Raw genomic sequence first — 24,378 nt, 5'->3', positions numbered from 1 at the left:
CCATGGCTCTGTGCACTAGGTAGGGTGCACAGGGCAATGTGGGGGGCAATCCCAGCATGCATGGCTGGATGGAGGTGGCATGAGACGCCGAGAACCTAATTCTGGTGCATGAAGTTCAGCTGAAGCAATGCATGTGTCTGACCCCAGCATATAGGGCCAGGCAAGGGTAGTTTGGGACCCCAAGAACCCACACACGGAGCCAGAAAGAGGCAGCATGGGGTCCCAGATTGCTCAATCTCTGAATGTGGGACGAGACAGCAGTAGTGCAGTGCCCAATCCCAGTGCAGAGCCTGGCAGAGATGGAACAGGGTCCCAAAGTGTGTGAAGCCAAATGGAAGCAGCATGGGGTCCCAGGGCCCTGATTCTGGCATACAGGGCCAGGCAAGGGGTGGTGTAGTCCAGATCCAGGCATACAGGTCAAATCCTGATGTACAAGGTCCCATCTGGCCCATGGCCAGGCCCCATGCCACATTCAGCCCCCAGGGCCAAAAGGTCTTGAGCACCACTGCTCTAGATCAGTGGTGCTCAATCTTTTTATACTGGAGACATCCTGGGGGACTCGAGGCACCCCACAGAAAATGCCAGCTCTTAGTTTTCACTTGCTTTTTGACTATAGAAAAAATAGAACAATTTTGTTGGGGCAAAGAACTCAAAAATACCACAACAGGACAGAATGTTTTTAACACTGTGCATTCTTCTTTGAAGTCTCAGAGCTTATCATGTGAATCATGTTTACATACTGAAAAGTGCTAACATTTTGGGACACCCTGCAGCACCCTTGAAAGGATCTCAAGGCAACCCAGGGTGCTGCAGCACCCTAGTTAAGAGTCCCTGTTTTAAACTAATGCCTTCTATGGAACAAACAACATACTAAAGGAGCAGAAAACAACATAGATCCAACTGAGCTTCAACCATGAATCACATTTTTAAGATTCCATGGCTTTTCTGAACTTCCTTACATAAACACGAAAAAACAAACCACCACCAAAAACTCTACTTTCTACATAGTCATACATGTAAGAGTTGTGAGCTTTCCTAGAGGAAATTACTTTCTATTTTGATGGCATGCATATTATACACACATATACATTGCATATGTGTATGTATGTCATCAAAATTTAAGTTATTTGCAAACAGAAATAACATATTTTGTTTTTTGTTTTTCTTTTGGTTTGGTTTTATGCATCTTTTGAACCCAAACCATTAAACATCCATATCATGTGCTCATGCACTAGATGTTAAATTTTGCGCGCGCACAAATTCTGTTTTATGGGGTTATTCTGTTGGGGGGGTTTAATAACAACCTGCACACAGCTAAACAAAGTTAAAAAGTTGGTTTATTTGAAACTGTGAAATCAAAGTCCAAAGAGATAAAAATGCTTAACAATGTCAATGGACAGCATACAAGAAAACTTGAGTTAAGCCATTCTGCTTCCTCCACCCCTATACCAAGGTGGAACTATAATATCACTTCTTGACTTTCCCTGCTCCAAGACTCATTATATAAAAAGCTGTCTTAAACAACATAACCTAAGGGTTTTTTTTGTTTTTTCTTTTTTTTTTGGTAGATTTGTACCACTAAATTCCTCCCTAAAATAACTCCATTGACAAGAGAGTTGCAACAGAAATGGATCTGACCCATAATATATATCCTTTGCCTATTGGCTTTATTTTTCAAGTTGACATTTTTATGGAACAGACTCTCTCTCCCCAGATCTCCCTACTAAATTGGTTCAAAAACTAAACTTAGCCAAATCACAGTTCAGATTAGTTTTTAGAGGCTCTTATTGGGACATTACTCTTAGCATACCAATGGGAAAAAATAGTAAAATGTGTTATTTATCTTTCTTCACCCTCTGTCATCCCAAATGAGTATGGTGTTATACAGAATTTCAGTTCAATGTTTGCACAAAATGTCTGTTTTGCCAGATGGTAGATTCCAAATTAGTGTTTTAAAATGAAAAAAAAAGTTACCAGAATTCTAAATATATGACAGCATTTAAAAAAGTTTCAGGTAAGAAAATATTAAGATTGTATCCAAAATATACTTTAAATAGTGGAAACTCAAATGGGCAGCCAGCATTCTTTCAAAACCTCAAGCCTTGTTAGATAACTCCATAAAAATGGCCAAAGTTACAATTAAAACTGAATTAAAGAAATAGGCTTGAAAAGAATACCTGTTGGCTAGGAAAAGACTGACTTTCATCATGTAAATCAATTGCACAAAAATTGTTAGTGGTGTAGTCTTAATTTCTATATCAGTTTTGACCAGATCAGGATGACACCTTCCAAAGAAAAATCACTAGAATGCCACAAAACCAACAACAAATTATTTAAGAAACATAGTAAACAGTTCAGCTTAGTGGTATTCTAGTGATTTTGGAATCTGTCATTTTGACCCGACCAAAACTAAATTTATTCAAAGAGCAAGTACAGTAGGGCAACAATAACATGAGGAACTACAGATCACGGACCTAATTTGTTTTAAGAATATTTCATTTTCCATACCCCTGTTAGTTCTTTGACGGTAATCACTGAGGTAGTCTTTGCAATGAGATGCACATTCACTAGAAAAATCACTAGATCTACTGGTTTTAGATCACTGAATTATCTTTAGTAGTAAGTTGCAGTGACTCTTGGCCCCGATAGGACCAATTTAAGTCACTGAAGTCAACAGGAACTTACTGACTTCATCAACGACATGGGACTGAAAGGTCCCATATCATCGATTCATCCAATCCAGCTTTTGGCTAGTTTTGGACTCCATTCTAAAAAGAAAAGGAGTTTGCTCTTTGAACCCATTTTCTCATTTGTAATTAGAAGGGACAATGTCCACTCACTGCATTATCCATCACTTGTTAAAAGCCAGCAGGTTTCCATTGGCTATTGTGACTCAAGATTGGGCTATGGCTATGTAAGTGAGCCTAAAAATGTCTCACTGTGCCAAGATGTTTTGATATATTTTTACAACAGGTATTCTCTACAACTTTCACTTCTTGACACAAGAAAGCAGCCAGATGCTGGTCAACAGACTTTGAAATTTCATGTACAGGATTTGACTAGAGATTTTCCAACATCAGCAAAAAGTGACAGTAAAAATGCCTACCAGTTAAAGAGAGTTTAGCATTTTGGAAGGAGGCAGGAGGAGAAATTACAACCTAAATCAGTCAATTTCCAGTAGATTAGAAAGACAATACTTCCCCTCCCCAAAAACACTGCTGCTGGCTAGCTATTGTATATTATTGAATCTGTAATTAATAAAGGTACTTTTCTTTTAAGGAGGATAAAGAAGAAAAGATCTGCCATACAATGTGGTCTTAACAATGTCTCTAGGATTGTGGGAATCTGTTTTTTTCTTGGCGGGAGAAGCATTAATGACACAATCATGTTCTTTAGTGGACAAAAGAAAAAAATTAGTTTAAATAAATTTAAATCAAACACCGTTGGCAAAATTTTTATCTACTGTCTCTCGATATTTTAACCAACATTATGAACTTTATTTTTTTTTTAGAAAAAAGGCTGACATTGTCGGGGAGAGAGGGGGGAAGAAGGGAGGGGAGAAGTTTAACAAAAGAGACATTTTACATGGCAGCATAAAAATCAAAACGGAGGAAAAAAGAAAACAAAACACCCCCCCCACTACTCCACAAGAAAGTAAACAGCTAAAACAAGTTCCCAGAACAATGAATCTGAAGGATGCACCTTCTTCAGATATAAGATCATTGCTGCCTTGTTCAAGAACAGTCACAACTGAGTGTGGTTTTGTGTACTACCGTAACCCTCCAATGGGTCAGTTTGTAAGTTAAAAGAAATAAACCAATGCAATAAATTTCTGAACTAAGGATGCAGTTGATTGCTTTATACTGGTGTTTTAAAACACTTTTTACATACCTTTTGTTTCAGGTTTTAAACTCAAACTGTGCTTTACATTTTTAAGTTCAGACATACTGAAACCTAGCAGCACAGATGGTTTGCGATTTTTTATCGCCTTTAGGCACATATATCGTCTTTTCCCAAAAAAGGATGCAACATCAACTTTCCATGCACCCAGTTCCAAAGACAGTAATTCCAGCTCCTTTTTAGATGGGTAGGGCCTCCTGTGAAAATAATCTTTCAGAAACTGCTTTTGACCCTCATGAGACTTGTGTTCATGCTGTTTAGGATCTAATGCTAGAATATGGAGGTCCTCACTTGAAGGAGGCCCTTTTATCTCTATCCTGCTTTCAGTTTTTTGTCGTTTGCAAGGCACTCCTCCTTGATTCCCTTCCTTTTCTGGAACTAGAGCTGTACTGGCATTTAACATCTGTGGCTGCTGTTCTTTGTTCCTTTGGTCCTCTATAACAGAGCAGAGATCAGATTGCTTTCTCTTAGCAGGTAAGGTAACAGGATCTTGCCTTTCACCATTGACCAACATCAAGTCTTTCTTTTCAGAACGCTCAAGCTGCATCTTCATGTCTGAGTTGCTATCTTTTGGAGCACTTCTGCAGCGGAGCAAATGCACAGCAATTGCTGTCAGAGTCATGTTTCCAGTGTATACCCCGCAGCAGTGGATACACTTGAAAGCAGGTGACTTTAAAATTGTGTGCACAGTTGGCATTATATGGTGCCTCTCTTTCAAATGCAGTTCATAGGCTTCTTTGTCAACAAAAGTACCAAAACAAAAGGGGCACGTCAATACTTTTTTGCTGACCCTAGTATTCATTTCAGTGGTTTGAGGCTTCACCTTGATGTAAACAGGTACAAGTGTCCTCGAGTTTACTCCAACAAGGACTGCCAAATGGACTTCCTTTTCACCAAGTTCTTCTTTTGGCAACACTGTACTAAAATCAAAATGTGGAATTATTAGTTCCCCCTCAGCATCGTTATCTATTTGGAAGCCTCTGTTGCTGTAATCTGCATGCAATTTCTTTTTCCCATTGTGCACGGACCTATTGTGTTCAACAAGACTTTTTAGATTGTGGAAAGTAAACGTACAAAACAAGCAAGCTAAACCATGCATGAGTAGATGTTTCAAAAGCTCTTCTTCACACAGGAAACATTTACAAGAGAAACAGCGGACAGTCTTCTCTTTCATCCACCGGAGAAAGGGTGCACATGCTGCAAGTTTTTCTGGATCAACGGTTTCCTCAGTTTTTACCACATTGTGCTTATGAGCCACTTCCATGTGCACCTGGTAGACGTTTGATGGGAAAAGTTCGTTGCAAACAGGGCATGTTTTCCACTGCTTTGCCTGTTTGACAGCTTGGCTCATTTCAGGGCCAGGAGGAGAAGCCGGTACAGACATATTCTGGGAAGAAGTGACTATTACAGGAGGAGAAGGTGCACTGGCTGGAGAGTGAGAGAGCTGGGTTACTGCCCCAGACTGCATTAACTGAATAGGCATTTGTGGAGGTGTAACAGTTGCTACTCCACCACCAGCTGGAACAGGCAAAGTAACTGAAACCGGAGCAAGGGTGTACGTTGGGATCCCATTTACCTGTTTGCCCGTTGGAATCAACTGTCTCAGTATAGGCCCAGTAGTCAGGAAAGCAGTGTTTTGAGAAACACTAGGCCTGACTGGTTGATTTACAGGGAGAATCCCTGAGTTTGCAGGCTGATTAAGCTGGAGAATTCCAGGTCTGACAGGCTGTCTAACAGGAACCACAGCTGGTGCAACAGGCTGATTAAGCTGAAGAACCCCTGGCGTGACAGTCTGGGTCATCGGCAGAACCCCAGGACCTACAGGTCGATTCACATTCCCAACTGGTCGATTCATAGGAAGAAGCCCCGGTGCAACAGGTCTATTTACTGGGAGAACCCCCGGTACAACAGGTCTGGTTATAGGACCTACAGGCTGAGTTATGGGAAGTGCCCCAGATACAACTGAACTATTTATTGTACCAATGGGCTGATTAACAGGAAAAAGCCCAGGCCTGACGGGTTCGTTGAGAGGAAGAACTGCTGCACCAACAGGTCTATTTATGGTCCCAACAGGTTTATTAAAGGGGATAATCCCTGGCCTGACAGGTTGATTGAGGGGAAGCCTATGGGAAACAAAGACAGGCTGTGGAACTGACGGTTGAATATTAACACTATTCTGACCTACTGGAAGAGGACTGGATACAAGCGTAACATGTGGTGGAGTAACACCTGGAGCAGAAATGGTATGTGTAATGCTACCTGAGGCACTTGAAACAGGCAGTGGTCTGACTGCATTTGGAACTGCTTTTGCTGGTATGACAGCTTGGTTTTGATTATTCCGTGGAAATGCAAGCTGAATACAAGCCGGAGAAGTAACTGAGCCAGCTGGTACAGTGGAGGGAACTAAGGATGGAGCAGATATACTTGTGGGAGGCTTAGGAGCAATATGCATTTGCTTCACAAGGCCTGGCTTCTTAATATGTTCTGAAATCACTGATCGAAGTTTATTCTCCAGATCTCTGTGTGTTTCAGATGTCAAGACATGATACATTAAAGAATCTTGGCTGTTTGCTGAGGCATTACACTTTTTGCAGTAATATTCAACAAAATTCTCAACAAAATTCTCATCACTTTCATCAGGTTTCAGGCCAAAATAGGTGCTTATTAAGTTCTGAAAGTGGTTCATTAACACATGTTTCTTCATATTGTAATATAACGTATCTGTAAAGTGACATTTTAGACATGTGAAGTTTATAATGTCACTCCTGAATTGTTTCATGCCACCTAAAATGCTCACTGTATAGTTCTGTATTTTCTTAGAAGAAGAATGGAACATTCTGAGGTGCTTTCCCACTACTTTGTGATCAGAAACAAATGCACATTTTGGGCAAGGAACCACCAACTCTTGGTCCATTTCATCATCATGGTAACGGTGCAAATGATTCTTGAATGAAGTAAGCAATTTTGATGAAAACTTGCATAGGCTACAGCAGTAAGGCTTTGTCCTGTACCTCTGCAAACAAACAAAACAAAACAAAGTGTTCACACAGTACTGCATCATTGTCAAATGAAACGGGATATTAGAAGCTGGCAGTTTCTATCAAGCATCAAAATGCCTGCACCATGTGGAACGTAAGCCTCTGAAACTGTCAGACATATGCAAAGATAAGCTTAGTGGTGGAACACATGGCAAAAAACAGTCAATGGACTCAGGCTCCTTTAAATTCCTTTATAGAAGGTCTAACAAGGCTCAACTCAGTTCTACATCTCTTGGTCAAATAAATAATAAGAACTCCAGTCTCCTAAGAATTTGGCACAGAATAAGGCAATAGAATTAGGACACAGGAGTTGAATCTTGAGTAATCAAAAGTGGAAGCAATTTTTATTTAGACTATGTAAAGCTCTGCCTGTTTGAATTAGATGTTAACCAAAGTCAACCCACACACATTGGGGAAAAGAAAAAAAAAAATTTTGTTTATTTTTAACAAATCTTTAACATTTTGTCCTTCACCAAAAGGGCATGGGAGAAATACGGATTCTTCACCAATTTCACCAAGCAATCCTAGACGAGATTAGACAACCTAATCTTGGCCTCCTCCTACTTTTGGAACATTAAGAGAAAAATATGTTAAGACCTTTCAGTCATCTTCTATTCACAGGAAGCCAACAAAATATACAAAGCAATGACTTCCCTATAAAGTATATCCTTTTACACTAATGTTTTACATCTCTAAACAATTTTACTCTACCATATTCTTTACAAATACACATATTTAAAACTGAAGAGCTTTCCAGCACTGTCCTCAAATTTAACCAATACTTATTAAAAATAGTGTTCTCCAGATGCTTTCACTGTAAAGTGTTACATTTTTATTATGAATTTTCACTCAGCATTTTAAGTTGCTCTTTATTCTCAGGTGGAAAAAAATCCTGCTCATCTCTGGTAACCACTTTGGTCACCTATTTCCATTCTTCTAAGGTTCTGGTACAGAGACTCATCTAAATGCTACTGTAACGTATAAGAAAAATCATCCCTTATTTCTCAAAGCACTGTTCTGTTCCACGTGAGAATGCTTCTTAATGCTTACTGTTGTCTACTTCCTCTTACTGAACGTTTCCTCTCTCTCTGAATCCGAGTAAGGGAAGATAACTATAAAAATGACAGTTTTGCTCTTCTCTGGTTTGGCTTTTGCCATTGTACCCAAAGTCACTTGTTATGGTTTAGAGTGTCCACTAGGAAGGACTGATGAATTCCTACAGTTCCCCTCACCCAAATTCATGGCACTAAACAATTACAATCAGCTCTCCTGGCACAGCCAGCCCACTTAATTGAGAGAAATAGACATCATTCATCCTGTAGGATAAGGTCCTACTGCTCCCAGGCGGGGCAACACTCAGGGCATACCTATAGCAAACAGGGGAACCCCAGATTTCCCTGCTTACAGAGGCATGCCCCAAGTCAGAAGTCCCGGGTATGCCTCTGCAAACAGGGAAACCCAGGCAGGCTCTCCCCCAAGGCTTCAGTCTGATCCTATGTGCCCTCAGAATTCCTCAGCAAGTCCAAAGGTTCAGCTGGAGAACATTCCAGGCTGCCCGCATACACTCTCTAACCTTAAAACAAGCAGACATCTGCCACAAAACAGCAGCACAAATCAAGACTACCTTTTCTTATGGCCACAAATATGGGCATTTGGAGTCTGATAAAGGGAACAGATGTCTATTTGCGTCTGCTTTGTGCCATCATAAGAATTTTTACAGAGGCACAAAGGCGATGTCTGTCCACAGCCAAAGAGTACCAACATCTTTAATTTCCCATTTCTGAGGTGGTCAAGTCACGGTGTGTGGCCAGAGCGGACTTGAATGACATAAGCACAAGGTGACATTTCTCAGGTCACATCTTTGTGTATCTATGGTATTTTTTGCTATTCCTCCCATGATGAAGCCAAAAGATCAGAAGTCAATTTTGTTTCTTTTTTGGTTTTCTGTCCCAAGGAATTCATTTCAGTCAACCCAACATTTCTGGCAAGTACACAAAGAATTCTTCACAACAGCGAGTGGTCCAGTCATTAAACTAGACAGTTACTATTCAGATTTTAAAAGATGGGATAGTGAGCTTCTTTCACAGCAATGGAATATTCTGATAAGAAACTCTTTACGCTTTCTCTGAGCATGTGTTTCTCTGCAGAATTAGGATAAAACTGTCAGAACTCATAATAAATCACTTATATACTTTAAATGCTACCAAATTTTAATCACCCCTTCCCTCTAATCCACCATAAATAACTTATTTTTGGTAGTTTAGGGCACGTGTATTCTGTTACTTGATAAACTCCTCTCCAGAACCAACCTCTTTTCCAACTTAGGTAATTTGGCTAAACACAAAAGGTGGTACAAACTATTTTGCCTCATACTTTTCATCCATGGCTCAAATGATTATTTGTAAACTCAAATGGTTTACAACTCCAACTCCAAGAAGATTAAAATCTAAAACGTGTAACTTTATGATACTGTATCACTTAACAGTGTACCCAGAGTCTGAAAAAGCAGGATCATTTGGAAGAATGCAAGTTAGTCCCAATCAAAAGGAAGAGTTCCAAAACAGCAATTTTCAATTTTTCTGTGACCTTCCCCATATTATATACGAGACATGGCATTAGAGAGAAAAAAAGCAGAGAGAGCAAGGGGAACGTAAACAGAAAGTGGATCCATCTTTCCTAAAACTGATATGTTATTTTAAAGCCAGACCAATTAAAATTAGGATTACTCATTTGAAACAAACTGCCATATTTTCTTCCATACAACACTCCTTGGAATATAATATGCATCTTGTTTTTTAAAGGCAGAATGAAGGGGGGGGGGAAAAAGAGTTTTCCACAATTAGGAGTACATACAGCAGGGAAAGAGCCTAATTTTCAGCTGACTCACCCTCCCTTTCATGCTCAACTAAAAGCTTAAAATCTGGCTGCTACTAAAGACTGGTCTTCATGGGTAGATCCAGGATCTTGAAAATAACTAAAGGATCTCCAAGACTGTGAAATAAGAGAAGAGACTAGGAACAGCTAGAAGACAGAAACACTGTCTTAAGAAAGGCTGCTGTGATTAGCAGAACATTAAGACTATTAAAAAGGAGACAAACCACTAACACCTGTGGAGTAAAGAAAAATGAACTATTAAAATTAACAGACTTTCTCAGTTGCCTGAATAGCAAAAGCAATAGCAGCTGCACTGTGAAGCGGTAATCAAAGCAGGGTGCTTCTATCCCAGACAGAAAATTAGTTTCCCTACTTAATACATGCACCCCAGCTTTGGGGGGCTGATTCTGAGGGAGGAAAAGTAAAAGTAGTATGCAAGAAAATACGGTAGTATGGCAACCCGTAGATTCTCCATCTCTTAGTCTTCAAATGGAGACTGAATGCCCTTCTGGACAATAGAGTTTCACCCAGTTGCATTTGGCTGAAGTGTAAAGGCTATGTCAAAGAGAGATCAAAAATAGATCTAATGGTCCTTTCTGGATTTTAAAATTGAAAACCTACTTTGGTATCACTTCAGAAAGCCAAAGGATATTGCAGGGGAAGGGGGAAGTACAGATCAACCACATTAACTTTAAGCCTTCTTAGATCAGCAACCAATCAGAATTTTCCATCAGTTTTTATATTCGTGATATTTTATGGGGTTCAACCAGACTGGGGCCACATGTTATCATGCCCCAGTCTGGTTGAACAGATTGAATCTGTATGGATTGTGGCTGGACATGAGTGATGATATGGATCTGACCAACCTCCCAATCCCATCAGTGTCTGTGGCTGTATTGCCCAATCAGACAACATGCTCTTGCCTTATGCAAGCCCAGAACTCTCTAAACCAGACTTTCATTTCTACAAGAATGCTCAAAACCAGACTTGACCACAATCACTGACCTCATTATGACAGGCTAGTGTCCACAATCAGACCATGCAGGTACAAACTGAAGAGAGGTACCAGTTATACAGTCTTCCTGCTTCCACATACTAGCACTAGTCTACTAGTCAATGTATTTTTGTTGTCCTGTGCATTTCTGATTGAAATAGTTTCAAATGTGTAAAAGGAATCTTATTGAAAAAGCAATCCCTATCCCAGAACAAACGAACAAAGGATGTCCAAATCACCATCCCTGCCACTGCCAGAGTACTGTGGAAACCAATTTCTTTACCATGCATCACAAAGACTAAGCCTCTTGTGTCCTCATCTCAGAATAGGATAATCCTCAAAAATGAGGATGGAACTCTCCTTTTTGATTGAGACGTAGGAAGTATCTCAAGTTGCTGCTTTCACAGTCCTTAGAGTAGAGGCTCTCATGAGTTTATCAGCTGCAGATATCAAGTTCCTAGATTCTCTAAACCTAGTGTTTATAATTAGCATTTTCACTGACCAACTTGAGAAGAGACCAAAAAAAAAAACCCAACAAAAAAACCCAGTTTTGTACCAACAGTAGAACAGATGTGAGCTTGATGAAATAGAATGACTTTATTTCTGTAAATACTACAGACCAATTTGAATTTCACAAATTGTAAGAAAAACTGCATTTTCTATTGAAATCACAGTTAATACAGCTAGCAAACACCATAGTCAGAAACTTTTGACAGGCAACATTCCAAGGCAGCACAGCAACGTTTAAAACCAACCACAAAACAACTCACAGCCACACCTGAAGCACTCTGACAAGTCAGCCTCTATAGGGTGGGAAAACAGACCGACAGGCCCTCATCATGAAAGGAACCAGCCATTTTGAGTGGTCATCCATACCACAAACACTTTCAACATCACCCAAATACCTGCATAATTCCAAGAGCTTTTCCACAAGTTTGCCCTTTCCTCCAAGAACCCTTCTATCCTCTATGTATATCTGCTTTTAACAGGACTTCTGATTTTCTCTCTCAACCCTGACTATCTGCATGATAAGACTTCTTGAGTTCTCACATTAAATTAAATTTCCTGAGCCTGTCTGATTAAAGACAATGAGTACAAGCCATTTCATTTCCGCAGATAAACTCTGACAGTATGCCTGAATGGCACAATTCAGTGTCATGCAGATGTACTTGAGATAACTCGGGTACAAGAAGCAATGTAGTTAATTTAATGCAGGACTCCACCATAACTGATTTGGCCTGCTGAGAAGCAGGATATATTAGTACAGCACTCTACCCAAACTAACAAGGCTATATAGCACTGGTACCCAAGCTATTTCTACCACATGCATAATGTTGAGTTGTTGGAATTAGGTGCCTTCTCTCCCTAACCCATACATGCATAAGATCATAACCCAGGAAGAAGTTTTTTGGTTGTTTAAAAGACAAGTTCCTGGAACTTGGAAGGCATTTCTTTTTCATCCTATGGAAAGATGCTGTGCTAATCAGGAGTTTCTGAATCCCACACTGTTTAATCCTTTTGCAATAACCTTGCATTTGTCTACAGAGACGGTCTCAGGCAAACATACATACCTTCCTTTTGCCAACAGACTCCCAAGGAGAGACATCACTCCATGAGGTGTTGCAAAAATATTTCTCTCCTGGATCAAAATGTTTAAGATTCTAAAAAGAAAAGGAGAAAAAAAAAAAGTTACATATATAATTTGTTTCAGAAATCAATTCTAAGTATAGACATACATTTGATACAGCTGACTGAAAACTAATCAATTTGCAATATTATAATCCACAAAAATTAATGCTGAATGTTTTAAACTTTTACTTGATCCTTATTAGGTTAATGTTCTCTCATAACCATGTTGTATTGTTTGGTCCAAAATATTTTAAAAGAATACTAAATGTTCAGAACAATTTAAGTCCTTTTGCTTCAATACAAGTTCAGGAATATTTAAAAAAGAACAAACATTCTTTTCTCCTCTCATCTACAGTACTTCAGATTTTGCCTCCAACTCTTCTCCTCTATCAGTGTCCAGAACCTCATGTTTCATCTCCTCAACTCCAAGAATCATTTTACAACTAGATCTCGATCTCTAAGTCTTCAATATTTTTATATATTAGTATGCAAAGACTTTTGGAACTACTTTTCCAGTAATTAAACACTATTTCCTTCTACTAGCGCATGAACAGGCGGAAGAATATTGTAGTTGATATCAATTTCCCCAAATGTGTATTTTTGAACTGTTCATATAAGAGCTAATTTCACACATTTTTTCTAATAAGGAGTGATCAAAGTAAAATTTAAGTGAAGAAAAAGCAACTCAACTTCAGAGAACTCTCATTTTTCTAATTTGCAATGCCTTATTCATGTTAAAATGCTAGATTCAAGCTTCTATTCGTCACATAGTAAAAGCACTGTACTTGATTAGCCACTTATTGCTGCTTGCCTCAAAAAGAAAGGATATGATTTTAATTTTGTTCTATATAACATAGGAATTCTTTTCAGGGTAATAACACATAGCCAAGGTTAGGATAGTAGCTATTACTATTTGCAAGTAGAAGCAGATCTTTCAAAAATTTCTCCAATGAGGAGAATCCTGACAAATCTCAAAGTACAAGATGAGAAAAATCAATAGAAGATCTGGCATAGAACAAAAGAAACCCCATAATCCTCCAGTCTTTTTTCTGCCCGCATTTCAATGAGTATGGAAATAGAAGGGATTCCCAGATACTTATTGACCTAAATGAAACTTTCCATTGAGACCAGCTAACTGCAATGAACTTTGTCAGGAATGTTTTTGGATCTAAGATAGAATTTCTGCTCAAAACTTGAGACACAAACACAGACTATTGACTACTGCAGGATGGCTCTCTCCCAACCACACCTGGAGTTCTCCTTTGTATAAAGTATATATTCATTGGTCAAAGAAGAAACTGTCTGTGTAGGCTCAATGATCAAGACCCTCACCTGGAAAGCATTAGACCCACGTTCATACACCTCATCTCAGCTGCTGAGGACCCTAACCAGTAGCTACTGACAATCCTAGAATAGATATTCTCAGATTTTGCAAAAATTAAATGATAAAGAAAAAGAAAAACAAAAACTTCAAGGCTCCCATTATACAGACATTTCTGAAACTTCTATAAGATCCACAGGACAGGAAAACCTTTCAGAACTTGGAGGAAAACAATGGTTACCAGAAAGACCTTTTGGACAGTGTTATTGAATGCTTACCTATACTTTAATTTTTAGTACTTTACACTGTTGCAATCCCAATCTGTTGGGAGAGGAGCTAAAACAAATAATTTATTCTGACACTGCAGTCTGGGTACACTTTATCCAACAGTGTTGTATAGAAGATCCAGCCAAAAGCCTAATACAGAGAATCCATGTCTTACTCCAGGTAGAGGTAGTAAAGCTGTTCATCCACAAACAAGTCCTTTCACTCTTTGGTTAAAGAGGGAAGACAAGTAATCCAAGGCTCCCCTCAACAATGATGAATTACCACACCTTATTAGAAACAGTCCAAGCAGCAGAGAAGCTGATTCCTTTTTTAAGAGGCATGTTTCACAACTACCTCAGATTGGCAGATCAGCTTCATGACATAATGATGTTGTTACATACAGCTCAATCTGCCCATTTCCCCAGAAATAATGGCATTCAAGTTAGTTCTGATCTAATTAATATCAGGCACACCATGTTGCTATGAAAGTATTGAATTTGCACAAACCGCATGCAAATTAAAGTAGTCACTGCTACTGATGAAGTTATATCATACTCAAAAGAAACTGCTCTACTTATGAGGGGGAAGAAACCAAGTGTCATTTGGTATACCTAATCCAGTTCTTGCACTCCAAAAAAAACACACAGCACTTTAAGTGGAGATTTATAACTCTCAAAATTCTTATGCCTTTATCTTTGAAGAAAGGAAAAGTAAATTAGTTGCAAATAATACCTTTACTAAGAGTAGTGAAATAAGAAAAAGTACTGGACGAATACATGATTGTAGTCTTTTCAACAAGTTTATTCATATACTAGAGTCCCTCAAACAAGATTCAGTAACAGTAAACAAAACTGTTAAGTGTCCAAGGATTAGTGATACAGCAAACTAAAACACATTTCTTTTGATCATTTAAAAGCTTGTATACAATTTCAAGAGAAGCAAACACTACAGCAAAAAGTAGACAGCACAGCAAAATTCTCCACAAGATAACAAACTGGCCCTCTTTTTTCCTACCAATACATTACACTTAAGAGAATAAGTCAGCTCTCAGCTGGTGCCAAAAGTAAGATCATGGGCATGCTGAAAAGACAAGGAAGGGCTGGTCATATCAAGGCAACTATTTAGTAGTTTTGTTTTTGAAAAGTATTTGCATTTGTAGCTTCCCAATATTACATTCTGCAATCTGAATGTGTAGATTCTCTTTGTTATAGACAACTGTTTTTTTCCCCAGAAAATAGTAATAGTGCAGCACTTGTCTTCATAGTCTCAGTGCACTTGAAGTTGAATTGCTTGCATTTGCGAAGATATGAAAATGGAACTGCCACTCTAGTTAGATCTTTTTCCAACACCAAGTTTTAAAGACTTACAATAAATTACTGGGTCCATTTGCTTGGTTTACAAATGCTGACAGTTTGTATGTCCTTCTGAGATTTCTTCTTGCTTTCTCAAGGCAGAGTGGTCAATCCCTAACTTTGTGCCTTCATTTGTCCTTTTTTTGGGAAAAAAAAGAATCTCATACAGAAAAATAGTTGTGTAGTAGACAGGAAATGTTTTTTAAGCTGATGTATCTTCCTTCTCTTCAATAGTACCAGTATAGAATATATCACCTTCCAAGTCATGCCTCTCAGGATCAAAATACTTCAGCATTTTAATGTTACAAGAAACACTCAATTTCAGGCTATAATATAAATATTACCTGACTCTAGAAAGCAAGTAAGGATGCAGTTCTCCTTCCTGACCCCATCATAAATACAAAGCAAAGATTAAACTTACAAATACACTGAACTATGACAGACTTAAAAAAAAATAAAGCTTCAGCAGTTTGTTATGCTACTTCAGTGCTTTACCTGTAGTAACTCCCTGCAGCTGTCAAGCCCAATATCCACAAGAATGCCTTTCACCTTTTTTCGAGCCTTCCTGATATTATCAAGATTTTGAACAGGAATTTGAAACATTTTGCACTTCTCCTGAAAGAGAAAGACAAAAATAATGTGATGGAATGTTTCTACATGCACATTCACATGCTGCTGTGTTTTAGCAATAATTTAAGTAATGGGAATACCTCCCTCAAAAATGTTCCAATATGAAAACCAAAAGGTCTTAAGTAACTTTCAAGAGACCACTTCTTATTCAAAAAAATTTTTAAAAACACCCACAAGACAAATGTCACCACCACATGTGTGTATTTATGAAAAATCCAAAATCCAAGATTGAGAAGTGAAGGAAGGGGAGAAAAGGTCCAATTCTTCCCAGCCATGTCTCAAAAAAAGACAAAAAAATATTAAGTCTTGACATTCCTCTTTCTTGACTATCCAGTATTATATGCTTTAGCAGTGGAGCCTGTCTATTGAAGGTGCACTGAGTTCTGGTTTATATTCAGAAAATAACCACCACTTCACTTATCAGATATATAATGTACATACACACGTGATGGTATCTGCCTCCAAGGTAACTGCATCCTTTCTTTAGCATTTGCAGGGATATTTTTGCTACACAAGCAGGTATTTCAAGCAGAGTTGCTGGTGAAATCTGAATTTCCTGCAACTGCTAATACTACCTTGCTTGAATAACATGAACTCTTGACATTTGAAGAGACTGCAATACTAGTACTGAGATTGCTAAAGCCTTTCAATCAACAAAGCACTATTACTTCAAAATGGCTAACAGCTAGAGCTACAGATGTGGACTGAATTAAAAACAAAACAAAAAAACCTTTGCTCTAAATAGCACTATCTAAACTGCTTCTCATCACATTTACTTTGCTAAATCAGAGAGTACATGTAGTTCTAATACTATTTTGGGTGACTATATCCAACTGGTATCTAGCTATTCAAGCCTGACAATAGTCAGCATGTGGATTTCAAGTTAAATCCCAGTTAAGAGAGACCCTACCATGAGCTTAAGAAAACTTAAGAGAATGCCACCACAATGGTCAGACCTTCTGATGGAGGACACACACCAAAAAGTCAAGATAAGCCTCCATTTTAGAAGTTCTTCTGTGGCTCCCACTGAGGTTGCGTTCTTCTACAGCAGTATCTAAGAAAAAAATTCTACCATCTCCAACTGGTGAGGAAACCACATGCCATCCCTGTAAGTTAGGCACACGTGCCTTCAATCACCTTAGGTTAAAGCAATGCAACTGATTTGAGTTTCAGAGCATCAACGACCCCAAAACTGAAACTGGTTCAGAAGGCAGCAGCCTGCCTCCTCCACAAAACACAGGTTACCTAGACTTACTTTACCAAGCCATTTTCTACTCTTCATGCATAGATCTGCAAAGATCTAATGACGCTTGAAGGCTTCTAAAAACACAGTTGTCTGGAACCAAGAAACCCAAAATACTGCTTCACCCCCAAGGGTCTTGCATGCTTTTGGGGGCTATATCTCAAAAAGAAACAAGCAAGCAGTCTCCTGCCACAGTAAAGTCTGCCTTAATGCTGTGGAATTCTGCCCCTCAGAAACTGAATCACCACCTCACCTCACCTACATCCCAGTTCAAGTAAAAACGAAGTTTTCCCCCACGTACTGGACTCCCCCACCTCCCCTCCACCAACAAGAATAAACACACATTTATTTGTTCATAAAACAGAAGAGCTTTGTAGTAAGAGCAAAAACAAAAACAACCCAAAAAACTCACATGCTATTCTCCTCCTCTTCTCCCCCCAAAGGAAAGATGTGTAGAGAGAAATGAAGAGGGAGCCCCATTTGACAGATGCTAATCTCCTTTCCTAATTTTTTTGGTAAAAACTCTGGAAGACATTCTGATACCATGGAAATAGGTGTGGTAGTGGAACCTACAGAAAATGGAACAAAAATCATAAATAACTGATCTAGTATTGCTGTATAAGAAAATCCAAGTATCAAAATTACAGTCAAAGCGGTACCAAAGTCCTCATTCTAAATTGAAGTCTACTGGGAATTAGGGCATACTTTACAGTTAAATTTTCATTTATGATTAGTACATATTGAGTAACATTCACTAGCACCCTGATCCATCAAAGATCATCCAGAACAGCTGATAAGCAAGGAAGATATCTGGATTCTATGATAAGGTAGAGTCCACTGAAAATATTTCTATGTGGATCATTTTACTTCTAACATACACAGATGCCTCTGGATGAGATGAAACTGGCTTGTTTCTTATGGCAAGTTTCTCTCACAAGATAGAACCATCACAGTCTCTAGAGACAATACAATATAACCCATTCCCATGCTCCTCAGTCTTGTCTTAATAAAATGCCTAGATTATCCAAAAGAAAAAGTCTTGAATAGAGCTGACTATATATAGTCATTTTAAAGACAGTGTTCTTCAAACCAAGAGACCTACATCCCATAATGTACTGCATGACATTACACCATTAATCTCTAACACACCGCTTGGAAGCAGGATACAGAAATTATGCATCTAATACAGGTATCAGCAACATTTTGTTGTCCAAGGCTGCAAACCTCTACCCACACCCTCTCCCTCTGCAGTAGTGGGGAGCAGGCAGCTTCCTGCATGTTGCCTCATTCTCCCCATACCTGGAGCTAGGCAGGACCACTGCAGGCCAGATCCCAGGGTGGCACCATAGGGTGCCAGCCATTGACAGAATACATTTATGATAGATTGCCAAAATTAGGAACCCTTTTGATTTCCTGAACTCAATTTTTCCAAGTCCTCAGTTTCACTTTTCCCCAGTTCTATATTTTGAATGCTGAGTTCAGTAGTTAAAAATAGATGATTTTCAATTTCGTTTTGAGGGGGGACTTTTTGGACCTTCTTCAGTCTTTAACCAATACTTTCAACTGATTTCCATTCTGAACTATACCCAACCTTTGCTAGTGTCTCTTCAGCTCTTAACAATCAAATCAACCATGGAATCCATAAAACAAATTCAGTAATAGATGCAGAGTATTCTCTCTCACACACAACACACCCCAAAATAACACATACACCTTGTTTCTGAAAGGCAGGATAAAGAGAAGATATTTCTTTGTTGCAAGTAACAAAGTAGCAGCAGCCAGAGCCAAGCCTGCTCACTGTTCTTCACCCTATAGATCGTGTGCAAATTTTGGCCACATACAGACATTCAGTTTCTGCTGGGAGAGTTGCTGCACTCCCAGTAGAAACCACGAGTGTCCAAATATTCAGCATTTTTCTCCCAAAGCAAAAATGACTGCTGCAGGAAAAAAAACCTGGGAACAACCAGAGGTAAATCACTTCTGGGAGAGTTTCTGCTGGGAAAGTGAATGTCTGTATACAGGATGGCCACTGATGCATTCCCCAGAATACAGAACAGCCCCTTGGTGAAGGGCAGATCCCTCAGTCAATCAGCAGTGAGAGGTGGGGCCACTGCCTCCTCAACCAATCAGCAGCAATGGGTGGGGCCACCAGCCCCCTTGGCCAATCAGCAGTGAGGGGCAAGGCTACCACCTCCCTCCCTCCTTAGCTCAGAACCCTTCTCCTCCTGGCTGTGCACTGCCCTACCTCTCAGCACAGCCAACAGAATCACAAGGACAAATGACTGACATGTATTTCCACCAATGAACAGAAAAACAGGACTTTTTGCTGTCGGTTCCTCATTCAGAAATGGACAGGGGACAAAGAGTTTAAAAACAGGATGATCCAGCATGAAACAAAAGCAATGGCCACCCTATCTGTACATGTTCTCTTCTGAAAACAGATACAGCACGGTCCTCCAACATCCCACGGTGCTCTGCTCCTGCCTCCCACCCACAAGGAAGGCAGTGTGTCGCTTGCTGGACTCTGCTGCTCCAGCCAAGCAGGGAGCTCCACAATCCCCATACTGTGCTGCAAGGACACACAGGCCGACTCTGGGCAGCCAGTCAGGGCTGCTCTGTGCATTGCTGCCATATGTCTCCAAGCAGACCGACGTGTGATCAAGGGCCCCTGATAAACAATTTAAGCACATTAATATGCAAGAATCTAGTCAAAGTTTTGCAAGTACATAAGCAATTAAGTGGTCACTAGCTCTGCAACTTTAAAATACTCCTGCTGTGTACCCAAGTATTTTTTAAAAACATGGCCAAAGATGACAGAAACAATCAAATCACTACTTAAGAGCTGATCCATACCTGAATAAATAAATGCAGAACATTCTGGTACAAAAAATAAGCTTATATATTCAGTATATTAAAGATAACTATGTAACTAATAAGAAGTTCAATATACTACTTTTGCATGTTTGAAAAGAATTCCAGCTTCCATCCAAATGCAGCTCGACTAAATGAGTAATGGGGTAAAAAGATTATTAGTATATAGAAATGCATACAACATATCATTTTCTAACAGCTTTGTTTGTTAATATATGTAACTTTTAAGTAATTATTTATAGATACAGTATTTCCTGGTTAGCTAAAGGTAGTATCCAATTTTAGTGTGAAGTCTATCTGATTGCAAATCAATGTTTTAATAATTATACCAACCAGCAAACCTTTCTGTAGCAAAATAATCAGAGCATGAATGAAAAGTAGGTTTAAAATAAATTATTTAAAAATTAATTAAAATCATTGCGATTTAAAATTAATCCACCCTGATGACAAGTTAACATATTGGAAAAGGAAGTCTCTTAAAAGATTTAGCATAACTCTTCACTTAATCTACTAGCTAACTACATATATCTTGACTTTGAAGCTTTGGACAACTGAAGACTCTCAACTTGGTCTTCCTTATTCCTATAAATAAACCAGACAAAAGAAAAAACTGAGGGCACAAGCACAAATGTTTTGCAAGTTAACCTTAAAATGTGCTGGAACTGTTGTAACCTCTCCAGATGTTATCCCAGTTTACACACTAAAGTAGACACTCTCAAATAAAAATGTACCTATTGTACAGCTGACGTGTGTATATTGAAGTCACAGTTTACGTTAGTGGTTCTCAACCTTTTCAGTCAGGGCACCCCTCCACCACTTTTAATGTGGCAGTACCCCAGGAGCCTCCCAGCTCCTACTTTAGTCTTATCGGAGCCCTAATACAGCAAAAGTGTGTTCAGGGCAATTTTACCTGGCTGCTAAGGTGACAGCAGCACCCAAGGTGGACTCGTGGCTCCCTGGTTTTGGACTGGTGATCTACATAAAGCCCTTTTCTTTTCAAATTTAAACCAATGGCAGACAACAACAAAACCCTAGAGATTTGCACAGTTTGATTTCTTTACCAAACCAAATTTTCTACCAGTGAACTACCAACCTTGTGTAAAAATAACACAGGAGAAGGGAGCGAGCAGATCCTAGTAGAAAGGGGGGGGGGGTATAAACCCTAGAGTCTAGACATATACCCCAGATCCCTTTTATTTACACATGAGCATCAAAATGCAAGTCCCTATATGCCCCCTGGAACCTGACACGATAATGCCAAGCATTTCTTCAGCCACCAACCCTTGCAAAGGGAATGCACAATTTGGAAATAAGGGAGCGGCTTTCCAGTCCCTTGCATTAGCATACAAGAGCATGGGTAATCCTCGAACTGGTGGATGTGCTTTCACTGAACAGAGATCTTTTCAAAACTACACAGCTCTCTGATCCGCTGGGCGCTGGATCAGCTACAGAAAGTTTGGCCCGGGCACCAAAAGATATGACTTGGCATAGCTCAGTCTTCCCCTCCTAATCCATTATGCCAGGGGTTCTCAGCCTTTTTTGTACCAGGACCCACTTGTAAACATCAATTGCCAGTCCCAAACCAGTGTCCCCAGACCCCGTGCGTGGGGCAGAGGAGTCCTCCAAGCAGCCCCTCACAGACTGGATCTCTGCCAGCCTGCAAGGGAAAACCCAAAATTTCCCATTTTTTTCTCTTTTAAAAAAATAATCCATTTTTTAAAAGTTTGTTCATGACCCTTTTGTATATTTTTGCAACCCACTTTTGGGTCACAACCCACAGGTTGAAAAACACTGCCTTGCTCTCCCTTCCCCCCAGGATCTGCTTTCTCCTTTGCAAGAGGAACAGCCAACAACTTGGGGGTGAAAAGGGACCAGGACAGCCAATTCACTTGAGCTGAGAGAAACCCTGTCAAGGAAAGGAGCTGCGGGTGGGGGGGCAGGTTTCCTAGGCTGAGTCCCGCACTCAGAGGCACGCCCGCTCCTGGCTCCTTGGACAGCGTCAAGAGAGGAAGACAAACCAGAGGCTGCTAGGGAGGCGGCAGCAGCGGGTGGAAGCCCCTCCGGAGCTGGACTGCTCCTGGGGAGCGGTGTGCCCACACCACCACCCCCCCCCCGGCCGGGGGGCCCCTCCCAGGGATTCCCCCTGTCCCGGGGTTCCACGCCGCCCTCAGCAGGTTCCACGCCGCTCCCGGGCTTCCATCGCTGCCCCGGGGAGCTCCGCGCCGGGCAGCCCCACCCGGGGCCAGGGGCACTGCGCCGCCTCCCGCCCGCGCCGAGCAGGAGGGAGAAGGAGACGCGGTGGTGGACAGCGGAATCCCCCAGCCGCCGCCTGCCCCTCGCCCGCCTCGGGCAGGAGGACGCAGCTGAGTTCGCCCGCCCCCCAGGACCCGCCTCCCGGTTCGGCCAGCCCCGGGCATCCCCCGCGCTGCGCCTACCCGGCCGGGCTGCAGGGGGAGCCCGGCCGCCCGCCCGCCCGCCGGCTCCCGCCGCAGCCGCCTGCTCCTCACAAAGCCGGCCCCGCCCGTGGCTCCTCCTCCTGCTGCCGCCGCTGCTGCCGCCGGCGCTCGGGCGGTGCCGCCGCTGCGCCCCGCGCTCAGCCTGCGGCCGGGCGCAGCATCCCCGCCGCGCTCAGCCCCCGTGCCGCGCCGCGCCCGCCTCCGCCCGGCTCCTCATCCAGAGCCAGAAAGAGAAAATGGCGCTCGATTTTATCCCAGGAAGTGACGTGAGGGGGGCTCATTTGCATGCCTACCCCACTGGCCAATAGGGAGAGGCCTTGCCCAAGTCGCCCATTGGCTCTTCAGATCAGCCTGGGCTCCCTTGGGAGAGGTGGGGGGTGAAGGGGGCAAGGTGGAAGGGGGGGTGGGGGCCCTCTATGGGGGCCCCTGACCCACCTGTGGGCTCCTCACCTTCCCCCCTCCTCTCCTGGTCCACCTGAGGTGGCACCAGTGGAAGCCCTCGCGAGATTTGGAGCTGTGACGTCATGGTGAGGAGGGAGGAGTGTGATGATGTCAAGCCCATGTGATAACCACACGTGGCTACCCAGCAGCCTGGACCTCATTTGCATGGAATGTTGGGTGAAGCTGTGTTCAGTAGGCAAGTCCCCGCCCACCTCCAGCAGCCAATGGGATCAGGCCAGGTCAAGTGACAGTGTTTCCCATTGGAGGAGGAACTTCTGGCCCTGTTCTGTCAGAGGAAAGGGTGTTTCCAACACATGGCTCATATTTAGGAGCTACTTGTACCCAGGGATTCAAACATAGCCCCTGAAGCTCACTGGGCAACTCATTCATTGGACCCATCCAGCGTAAAAGTTCCTCCGCCTAAAAGGTTTTTCGTGCCCAAAAGCTTGCAAAGAAGAATATTTTCCAACTATTTAGTTGGTCTAATAAAAGATATCACATCTGCCCAAAGAACCTTGTCTGCCTGTGTCCTTAGACCAACATGGCTACAACCAACACCCTCCACCTAAAAAGACTGGCTTGGGTTCACTTCAGACTGAAACACCTTCAACAAGTTGAAGGAAAAAGAAGTTATTCTTCTTCTAGCGCGGGGGAGCTGTTAAGAAGTGTAAGCAGAAGCTGGCCTGATGGAAGCATCAGCCTATGTATTACTAATCATCTAATACATTGGTTCCCAACCTCAGGTCGCGACCCAAGTGAGGGTTGCAGGGGCAATGTTGGTGACGCCACACACAAAGGACAAACCACGCTGCATGCCAGGAGTGCCCCCACCGCTGCACTCTGCTCCCAGCAGCAGGTCACGGCAAAAAAAGGTTGGGAACCATGGATCTAGTAATACCGGGCTTCAAAATGAAGGGCAACACTTCATTGGCTGAGTCGATCAACTGGTCAACAAGCTGTTCTTCATTGCTGGCTTTTTGATGGTTTGTCTACTTAACTGTCTTAAGCACAGGTGGCAATTTCCACAACCTTTGAAGAGCTCTGCTTTTATTAGTTATGGTGTTCCCTCAAGTCTAGTTTCAACTATACTGGCTTTTGGAAGAATCTGAGACCAATAAAGGAGAATGCGTCTTCTTCAAGGATTCATCTCTCAAGATAGAGATGGGTCTATCCAGCTATGAAGACAAGAGTTCTTTCTCCTCGCTTTTGCAGTAAACTTTTAAGAAAAATAGGAGGTATCGACTTCACCCCAAAACATAAATAGCCAGAAAAACACATTTTATAATACAAAGGCAAGATATACTCAATGAAAAACTGAGGGGAAAAAAAGAGATAAAAATGAGGTACATTAGGAAAAAAAAA

At 41.2% G+C, this 24,378-nt stretch overlaps 1 protein-coding gene across 2 annotated transcripts; it reads right to left on the bottom strand.

Annotated features, from left to right (window-relative positions):
- Positions 1-1,319: 1,319 nt before the first annotated feature.
- On the bottom strand, positions 1,320-22,774 carry ADNP2 (ADNP homeobox 2). Of its 2 annotated transcripts, none has more exons than XM_019490445.2 (5): positions 22,555-22,774; positions 17,661-17,817; positions 15,871-15,990; positions 12,378-12,467; positions 1,320-6,913 (listed from the first exon to the last, which is right to left on the bottom strand). In XM_019490445.2, exons 3-5 carry the CDS (start codon positions 15,976-15,978, stop codon positions 3,884-3,886), a joined length of 3,228 nt encoding a protein of 1,075 aa, XP_019345990.1. In that variant the 5' UTR covers positions 15,979-15,990; positions 17,661-17,817; positions 22,555-22,774; the 3' UTR covers positions 1,320-3,883. The 2 variants fall into 2 exon arrangements, with proteins under 2 accessions (XP_019345990.1, XP_059580292.1); XM_059724309.1 differs by having other exon boundaries at positions 22,627-22,774.
- Between the last annotated feature and the right edge of the window lie 1,604 nt (positions 22,775-24,378).

This window comes from Alligator mississippiensis, chromosome 3 (genome assembly GCF_030867095.1).
Source record: "Alligator mississippiensis isolate rAllMis1 chromosome 3, rAllMis1, whole genome shotgun sequence".
In the NCBI taxonomy this organism is placed as follows: domain Eukaryota; kingdom Metazoa; phylum Chordata; order Crocodylia; family Alligatoridae; genus Alligator; species Alligator mississippiensis.
Note: the sequence above shows the minus strand (reverse complement) of the source record. Positions and strands in the feature narration are given on the sequence as shown.

Excerpts from the sequence above, each read along its gene's own strand:
- ADNP2 (XM_019490445.2), bottom strand. The coding sequence starts at position 15,978 with ATGTTTCAAATTCCTGTTCAAAATCTTGATAATATCAGGAAGGCTCGA. Across the intron at positions 12,468-15,870 it reads GCTGCAGGGAGTTACTACAG|AATCTTAAACATTTTGATCC; the intron begins GTAAAGCACTGA and ends TTTTCTTTTTAG. Across the intron at positions 6,914-12,377 it reads AGTCTGTTGGCAAAAGGAAG|AGGTACAGGACAAAGCCTTA; the intron begins GTATGTATGTTT and ends GTTTGTTTGCAG.